The sequence below is a fragment of the Chaetura pelagica genome, unplaced genomic scaffold (genome assembly GCF_000747805.2).
Source record: "Chaetura pelagica isolate M959 unplaced genomic scaffold, ChaPel_1.0 scaffold453, whole genome shotgun sequence".
Lineage (NCBI taxonomy): Eukaryota > Metazoa > Chordata > Aves > Apodiformes > Apodidae > Chaetura > Chaetura pelagica.
In genome coordinates this window covers 2,541,909-2,551,578 of record NW_009952879.1, presented here as the reverse complement: position 1 = coordinate 2,551,578, position 9,670 = coordinate 2,541,909, and the positions used below count along the sequence as shown (strand labels likewise).

The following is a 9,670-nucleotide window of genomic DNA, read 5'->3' as shown; positions in this document are numbered from 1 at the left end:
GGGCCGCCCCGCGCGCCCCGGCGGGCCCTGCCCCGGCAGGGCCAGGAGGTGTGCGGGCTCCGGGAGCGGCTGGAGCAGGAGCTGCTGGCCCTGCAGGACCGGCATGGCGCCGAGGTGGAGGAGTACCAGGTGGGTGGCCCTGCCCAGCCCCTGTCCTGTCCCCTCTCCCAGCCCTCTCGGCCGCTCCCTTCCCGCCCTGCGCTGTTTGTGCTGCTCCGGGTCTCCTCCCGCCCGCCCACTCTCTTCTCCCCTCCCGAGATGTGAGCCCGGTTTCCCACTCCTGTCCCTCCTGTTCCCAGCCCTTCTGTCAGCACGGGCTTGGCCTCCCCACAGGAGGATTTTCCCAGGCTGGAAGAGGAGGTGGCTCGGCCAGAGCTTCTTGCTGCTGAGCCTTTCCCTGAGGAGAGCAGGAGCCCCTTCGAGACCCACCGCCCCGTTTGGGGAGAGCTGGGTGGGGATCCCAAAGGAGGCATCTTCCCGGTGACAGGTGCTCCCTTCCCTGCCCTGCCCTCGGAAAGTACCCAGGAGCAGATGGACCGGGTCCCCAGGTGCTGGGAAGCAAAGCTTCCCTCTTAGCCTGTGTTATGAGCTTGACTGGTTGTGGTGACAGAAATGGTCTCAGGTTTTTTTTCCCCTCTTTACAAGTGCTCCTGTGCACCCTGAGAAAGCCTGGGGGGCCTCAGAGTAGCTGGGGAAACGTGAAGGCAGGAAGACTTGTTACTGTGCTCCAGGCAGGGAGCAGTTTGGGAATTTCTTAAAAATAAAGCAATGTAGGTGACTGGTACCTGCTTGAGGTGGATGCTTGGTGTTCAGCAGAGGGTTACAGCATCTCTAGCTGAGAATCTGCTTGTTTTCTAAATAACATTTGGTACAACGATGTGTAATCACCCTGTGTGTGTGTGCATGGATCAGCAAATGCCCACACAGCCAAGCATTGGGTGTTAGATCATCCAGCACGTATTAGATCATCCCGACCAGCGATCGATCTCCTGAGGGCAATATTTCTTTTGTTTATTGTTAGACCCTTTATTAATGCTCTGCTGGAGCTGGGTGTTTGTCCAAACACCATGTGCTCGTGGTCACATTGTGCCCAACAGCCCTGGTAGATAATGGAGACGCTGGTGGCTGGGAAAGGGCTGGGACCTGTTGCTGGGTGTCTGGTTTTTGTACTTTGCTAGGTTGTTAGCAAGTTGCATAGTTTGCAGATGCTGTGAACTGAGGCAGTTTTGGTATGTAAGAAGTAATCAGAAAGGCTTTTAACTTTTATTTATTTATTTCATTTTTGCTAGGACAATTAATTATTCCAATCGTGTACATAAACATTTTCAAAGCTTTGTAAGAAGATGTTATATGTAAATCCCTCATTAATTCAATCTATCCATCAGTTCAAGCCAGCTGTAAAGAGGGAAAACACCCCTCTTAATTCCTCCTGTTTTTTAAGGAGTGTAAGTTTATATAATGTATATAAGCCTACCAATATTTAAAGTTACTTTGATTTCCAAAATACATATTTCTTGATGTTTGTATCAGGGATTTACAATGAAAATTTCTTTGCTCTTCAGTCATCAATGCTCAAATTGAAATTCTTTAAATATGGTGTTAACAAGAGCATTTTGAATAGCTCCCTGTCTGTGCTACAAGTTTTTCTTCTAAAGCCAGTTAGAATGGGTGTGTTCAGATACCTGACACTTTCATTATAGCAGCCTGGTGTCCCTGTGTCTGGTTGTAATTGAAATAATTTTATTCAGAATAGCAAATTAAAACAGAGAAACCCACTGTAGAAGTCAGATGATTAAAATCAATGCATGCCCTTGAATTGTCCTGATTAGACTATTAGAAAATGGATTGTTATTTTGATACCAAGATGACAAACTTCCGTTTTGCTCTCATGAGCATTTGGCATGATTTTGGATTTTACAGGAACAATAGCTTCAAATCTTAGTAATACAAGAAGAAAAACAAGTGCTTTGATAGCCAACCTGAAAACATGTGAGCTCTGTTAACTTTTAATTAGTATCTAGATAGTACTTAAGTTCTGGTGAAAATGATATAAAGTTTATAACTTCTGAAGGGTTTCCTATTTACAATATTTCATTTATAATAATGAGAGAGGCTTTTTCCAATGACCAGTCTACTGTACATGAGAAATAAAATATCACTTGCTCACATCCAGGAATAAAAATTATTTGCTCTTCAGTCATCAATGCTCAAATTGAAATTCTTTAAATATGGTGTTAACAAGAGCATTTTGTATAGCTCCCTGTCTGTGCTACAAGTTTTTCTTCTAAAGCCAGTTAGAATGGGTGTGTTCAGATACCTGACACTTTCATTATAGCAGCCTGGTGTCCCTGTGTCTGGTTGTAATTGAAATAATTTTATTCAGAATAGCAAATTAAAACAGAGAAACCCACTGTAGAAGTCAGATGATTAAAATCAATGCATGCCCTTGAATTGTCCTGATTAGACTATTAGAAAATGGATTGTTATTTTGATACCAAGATGACAAACTTCCGTTTTGCTCTCATGAGCATTTGGCATGATTTTGGATTTTACAGGAACAATAGCTTCAAATCTTAGTAATACAAGAAGAAAAACAAGTGCTTTGATAGCCAACCTGAAAACATGTGAGCTCTGTTATCTTTTAATTAGTATCTAGATAGTACTTAAGTTCTGGTGAAAATGATATAAAGTTTATAACTTCTGAAGGGTTTCCTATTTACAATATTTCATTTATAATAATGAGAGAGGCTTTTTCCAATGACCAGTCTACTGTACATGAGAAATAAAATATCACTTGCTATAATTTTTATTCCTGGATGTGAGCAAGTGTAGAAGCAGCTGTTTCAAGTTTTGTTCTTGTGATCAAAGCTTATTTCCCTCCCTCGTTGTCTCTTTCATTGCTGAAAGTATGTTCAGCATGGATTGTAAACCACTCTTTAAAGAGCATCTATTCCATGCTTATTTATTATAAAGTGTCACACAGAAATTATATGTATGTGCAGATCTAAGTCAAGCAATTACTGTCCGTTCCAGCTGAAATGGCAATTAGATTTATTCATATTTTCCATATATCATCCAGTCGCCTTATATGTCCATCTTTGCCTCCTGCACCATCCTTATCCTCACTAAGCTTTCAGCAATGCTAAACAGAAATATGCATTTGGAGTTACAATTTAGCTGAACCAGGCAAGCAGTGAATCATACATTATTTGGAAAATTTTCACTGGTCCAGGGATCAACTCAGTAGGTCTTCCATAATTTTGGCTATGTGTGTTGACAATATTTATGAAAAAAACCTCCCAGTTATTTGAAAAAGCTCTGTATTTTTTTTTGGAAGTAAAAAATGGGCATGGCTCATCCTGCTGCTTGGGAACGGGCCAGACATTTTTCACAAATAGAGTGGGTTTAGAATCAGTTCCTGCATCAGTGTTATGAGCTCCAGAGAATGAGGAAACATCTCATCAAATGATCTTAATAGTATCTGTATGCCATGTGCATTTTTGTTGTGTACCAGTTTCTAGCCAGCTGAGTGCAGTGTCAGTTCCTCCCCTGCTGAGCCATTGAATGAGCCATGGGATCAGTAAATAGTACCAGATGGAAAAGGCTGGAGCCTGGAAACCTCTGTTTATTCCCTGAGTAGGTGCAGCTTGGAAAACTCAAATAAATTTTCCCCTACTGCCCTTCTAAAATTTCCCACTGCTGCCTGAAGAGGAATGTCTGGAGGGTGAGAAAATCACTCTCTTCAGTTAGACAGTTCTAGCAGGACATGGCCGGGGTTTGGGGGAACATGGGCTGGACAAGGTTGAGAAACAAATCCTCTGTGAGGGAAGCACAGCTGCAAACACACAGGTTCCCTTTTGCAAAATGGAAGTTTATCAGCTTGCAGTGTTCTGAACTTTGCTGAAGTCATGTCCTTTCTGGCATGCTTGGAAATGGGGTTTAAGACCAGTTGTCCTCTGCGTTATGTTGAAGCACCACTGGAGGGCCAGGGGGCTGCCTGCCATCCTGTCTATACGCCTGCTCCTGTTGGAATGGATTTCTTTGGAACTATTACACAGCTGGCTGAGTTATGTGGCCCCTTATGGTAGTCATTAGGATAGTGTGTTTAACTCAGGCTTTGGCATCCTAAATGCTCCTCAAATCCAGTGGCTGGAATCTAGGTGGCTTTTCCAACCTGGGCTGTAGACCTTTGGAATGACCCAAGTTCCTGTGGCTTGAGGTGTGACTATCTCTAGTCTTTGAGAGCTCCACACACTCTGTAGCCCAGTGTACAGTCTCCCTGTGTTGATTCTCCTGGGCCTGCAGCCAGACCTGTGCATCAGGAAGCTCTTTTTAACATGTGCATGTGTGTAGGTTTTGTGATCAGAGTGCTTCTCACCTTTAGGGGTTGGTCCCATGGAGATCCAGTCTTACCAGTGTTTTGCTCCTTTTTCTGTCTCCTCTGTCAACACCCTGTCCATTCTTGCTTCATAGACTTTTCCTTTTAAAAGCAGTGCTTTTCTTTGCCTCTCATCTTGGGATTTTCCCTTGTGCCAGTTCTTGAACAGAATTGTTGCCTCGGAGCCACTAAAGGTCAGCAGTTCTGTTTGCTGCTCTGTCTGGCCATGCAGGATGTTACCTCCACTGCAGCCTGGGGGAGGCTGTTGAGTGGCTGATAGAGCTTTTTCAGATCTGCAGAGGATTTGTCTTCAGCCATAAAAAGGGAATTTTAGGTACCCTGAAGACTGTAGGCAAGGTTTGTTATGTTTAAGAAAACATCAGTGTCAGTAACAACAGCTGCAAATGCAGAGGAAGAAATAGTTTAACGTGTTACATAGAGAGACAAACTCATATGCATATGAAGATACTGGCAGCTTCATAAAGCTTTCTTTTTACTTACAAAAAAGAGACTGTTAATGTTTGAAATGCCAGCACTTTATATTTTTAGGTCTTAAACCTTACTTCTGCCTATCATATCCAGTCTGGGGAGTCCCCTGCTGTATCTTCATTTTTATGCTATTGCTCATACTGTGATACTTGAACACTTGCTGCATATACATGATGGATCTATCAGTGTCTCGATTTCTCAGTTTGTATTTGAAAGCATTTGTTAGGATGCAATCTAAAATACTGTCATGAATCCCTCTCTGGTGTTGTATTTGTGTGTGAGATTTTGCTCTGTAAATTACAGTTCAGAGCCTGTGCAGAGTGATGTGAACAAAATAGCACCAGGCCTTTCCTGACATCTGATTTCTGACTTCCCAGTCCCCAGCACAAAGTGTAATCCATAGCATCAATCTGATTGATCTGGGTTAGTAGATTCTATCCGCAGCGAGGAAATGATTAAGAACTGTTCTGAACTGATGCTTTCAGCTCTGAGTCTGTACTGAACAAGCTCTTCTCAATTATCAGGGGAGGGCTTATTTTACTGAAGATGGCAATTTGCCCTTCATGTGAGAGGTAACAGTAGTGATTAAAGCACTTGCTTTCTGCAATGCTCTTTTGAAGAGCATGAGTCAGTTGTATTGGGCTAAATCAAATCTTAATGCTCTGATGTGTGCAGTTCTTCAGTTCTTCAAAGCATCTTCAATGCTTTTTCTTTTGTGTGCAGTTATTCAGTATTTAATATTCCGTTTAGTGTTTTACAGTATGTTCAGCTTTAGATCCATTTTGGACTTCAGCATTTTTCTGTTAGTTTTTATGTTAGTTCAAAACTAAAAATCTCATATTTCTGTTTAGAGGATAATCGATGCCCTAGAAGAAGAAAAGCAGTTCCTCACCATGTCAATCACAGATTACCTGAAGGATTATCAAGAACTGCTGCAGGTGAAAGCAGGCCTCATCCTTGAAATTGAAACCTACAGGTAAGAAATCTACTTTGAGTCTCAGATCAAGACTCCTTGTATATATTGTGGTTTGTTAAATATAGTGAATGGTCCCCTAATATCAGTTTTGAGCTGACTATTGGCTTGTTCTGTGACATGGGTCACTATAGCATTCTGTGCTTGCCTGTGCTGTCTGTGAAAGGAAGGTAACACCCCTTCTGAAGGCTGCTAATACATGTGGAGTTATCTGCAATCTCTAGGAAAAGTGTAAGAATAGTAAAATACCATTGCTTTTTGATAACCCTGATAAGAATTACTAGTGGGCAGAAGTGACTGAAATTTGCTCACTTGAGCAAGCATCTCTGGTAGTAATTATTTCTATTCCTCTGACCCCAGAACAACATGTTAGAGAAGCCCACATACACCATTAGGAATCCTGTTGCCTTTGCATAAATATAGTGATGTAACCTTCTTAGTCCTGGTCAAGCTGATACCAAATTGATGCAAATTGTTAATGCAATATTTGATTCCAAGCTGAGGAGCCAGTATCCTTAAAATGCAGTCAATAAAAGATGTGGGAGTGTAGTTGCCATCTGCCAACTGATATGTAACCTATCTTTGCTTAAATAGGTTGCTCAGTGTCCACCTGCAATATTAATGTAAGTAGCAAATTCCTCATTCTTGTTTCAGTTGTAGGATAGTGGGAAGATAACAGACAAGTCTGTTTGATGAAATACTGGCTTTCTCCATCCCTAGTTTGTTACAGAAAGATGTTTGAATCAATTGTGAGATACTAGCAAACAACATCTCTGCTAATGAACCTTCAGTTCTCTGTTTCTCTCTAGCCACTTAGGAGCTGTGGGGTTGAAAAGCCAGAGTAATTTTCCTGTCTGGAGAATCATGATATATCAGTTGGCACATGGCATAAAAGTGATTTAGAAGGAAAAAAACACCAACAAACCAAAACCTATTAACATGGGGAAGATATTACCTTATTGTAAAGATCATGTCTTTTTCTACAACTTGGACAATACTTTCAATAAATTTCATTGATCTTCAAATACAGAGGAGTTCAGTTCCTTTTGCACTAAGTAATAATTTGCAAGCATTTAATGTCAGCCTGGTTTTGTATGCTTTTTAAGGAGTATGCCTCAGTCATTAGCTTGTCAATATTGTGTGCATTATTCATATTCAACCTGAATAAAGAGACAGTGGTGTTACTTGTTATATATGGTATATGCTTCTGTGTCCTGAAGTGTGAGCACTGTGTTCTAAGCCTGTAATATTGCTTTGAACCAGTGAGCAGCTAAGTCTGGATAAAGAGGGCACCAGCAGAATTGTGAGTGAGATTGAATAGATTGAAGTAATCTACTGATAACTGTAAAGTTTAATTGTGGCTGCATAACTGAAAATATGAGAAGCCTGAAAGAGTAACTTCTGAGTAGCTTGATAACAGACTAGTGAGCAAAGGATGTCTCTAGTCCATCAAAGAGCAAAAAAGGTCTGTTCAAGATGCCTCCAGTAGTGTGTGCTATGAGGTGCAGACCAAGGCTGGCTTCTGGGCAAGATAAAATCACAGGCATTATATGAGACAAGTAATTTGCAGTCAACTGGTGAGCGCCAGTACCTGGATGTTTGTTGGTGGAGTAGGATCCCTGTGCATTACTGGTAGAAGAGAAACTGTGGGAACAGTAGCCAGCTGTGATCCTTATCTCTGTGAGTGTTAATTCTGTTAACTTTGCTAAAACATGTGAGTCTTGTAAAAGTAATCCTAGCTCTGATGTTGACTTCTACTATTGTCACTTAAACTTTCTCCGTGGTTTATTCATCTGCAAAATGGAGTTAGCACTATCACAACAACAGAATTACTGAATTGTTTCAAAGATGAGTATTCATCCGGAAGTAGGAATGATAATGCCCAGATACTTAGTCATTTGGACACCCTTTTAGTTATTAAGTGAACCATCAGTGCTTCTGTTCTGTGAAACCTTGTAAGCCCATTAAATTCTGGAACTTCTCCAGAGGTCGTATCACTGCTTATCTGAGCATCATTAGTTTGTCTAAGAATTCTCTCCCCTCCTAGTGAAAGGGGAACAATTCAGCATCACCTGCAGCATATGTTTGTTTTCCAGTTAAGAGGCTCCTTAGCCTGCAGGGTTTCTTTGTCTGATTGTAGTGAATACAAGTTGTATCACTGATTGTGTTGGCAAGGCAGACTTCAGTGGGCAAATTAGCATCTATCTACTGAAAAAGAGGTCTTGCTACAAATCAGAAAACAGGCTAGCCAATGCCTGAAAACAAAATTAATTTAAAATATCAGAGGTTGTAAAGTGATTGTTTTAATTTATGTTTTTACATTTATGCAGTATTACCTATTCCTCTTTTCTTTTTATTTTCCCTTCACTTAAAAAGTACCTCCTTCCCTACTGCATGCCTTTATCAAAGCTGCATGGGAAGGAATCCGTATGGATCCAGTTAGCAAGCTGTCTAGTAATAGAATCCTGGTCTGCTCATCTATGTCCTTCTTCAAATCCGGTTCCTCTCCCAGGTCTTTCTATCTGTGATAACCAGAGCATGTGAAGCCACCTTCAGGATACTGACACAGACCCTTGCTAATGCTTACTGGAAACAAAAGGCTCCTATTCACACTTAGTTAACATTCTGGACTTCTGTTAAGAGATTTCCATGAGGGCCTTGGCACCTCCTCTTCTCCTGGCATTGTAGGTTAAGGGTGTGACATCTGATCTGCTTCTCCAAGCTTTCTTTGTACCTCCCATCCTGTGTTTTCTCTTTGTTGTACAAGAACCTTCAAAACAGGGTCCTGTTTTAAAGCCAGCTCTTTCCATTAGTCAGCACTGCTCCTGGACTGGCATGAAGGATCATTGTTGTATGGAACACCCTTCCCCAAGGACCAAGTGTATTTCCTCTCTGATTCTACTCACCCTTCCTGCTCTGGGAGCTGAAGCTCACTCAGGAAGTGAAATGTCTGTCTTACATGGCTTTATGAAATTATACCTCATAGGACTCTTCAGTCCCAAACCGTTTTCACCAGTGTTGAAGTAAATATTTATCAAGTGCCTTGCAGTTTTGTTCTGTGTTCCTGGAATGCTGCAAAACCACAATGATTTAGTTTTATTTCCAGGGGGAAATGGTGAATTATTCACTATGTAAGACTCTTAATTTTAAAAGGAGATAGAGAATCTGCCTAGGATCAGCATTACTGTCAAGCCTTTCTCAGCTATCAGAAGCTCCTTTTCAAATAGCAGAGGCTACCCAGAACCTCTATTATAGGTTAAGGAGTTTTTCTGCCCTCTCTAAAGTGTGTTGACATTCAAGGGTGAAAGATTTTACTTTGAAAACCTAGGGCCCTGCACGTGTTCTTTTCTAGGTTATTACCCTGCATTTTGAAACAGTGGAAGCTACAAGGTTGGGTTTTTAATTACTTTTTCTTTTTGCCATGGTCCTTGTCAGGATCTCTCAATACACTTGCCAGGCATACTTTCCAGTCCTCCTTCAGCTTCTTTCCTCCATCAACATTTCTTGTGATCCTTTCCATGTCTTCCTCTTGAGAAATTATCACCAGCAATAAGGCCTCCTCAGCTACTCACCACAGGCAGTTCCATCATTTCCTGTTTACAGCTTGTACCATCCAATATGTCCTATTCTGTATTTGTTTTATTTTGAGTACTTTCTGATTTTTCCACACCCAGGGAACTTTAACATGCATTCAGTTACCTGCTGTTATTCACACAGTCCTTGTCCTCCCATCCCGTGAGGGGGGGAAAAGATGTGAAGTGACCTTCACCCATGAAAATGCTTCCTTCCTTCAGTTTCCTGGAGAGGTTTGGGTTTTTACAAACTCTTTC

General features: G+C 41.4%; 1 protein-coding gene across 1 annotated transcript in view; it reads left to right on the top strand.

The window, feature by feature from the left end:
- Positions 1-9,670, top strand: part of SYNM (synemin, intermediate filament protein) — a 22,575-nt gene that overhangs the window by 3,965 nt on the left and 8,940 nt on the right. The window contains exons 2-3 of the mRNA XM_009995341.1: positions 40-129; positions 5,719-5,843. Coding sequence (XP_009993643.1) covers positions 40-129; positions 5,719-5,843 — 215 coding nt within the window. The remainder of the gene's footprint in view (positions 1-39; positions 130-5,718; positions 5,844-9,670) is intronic.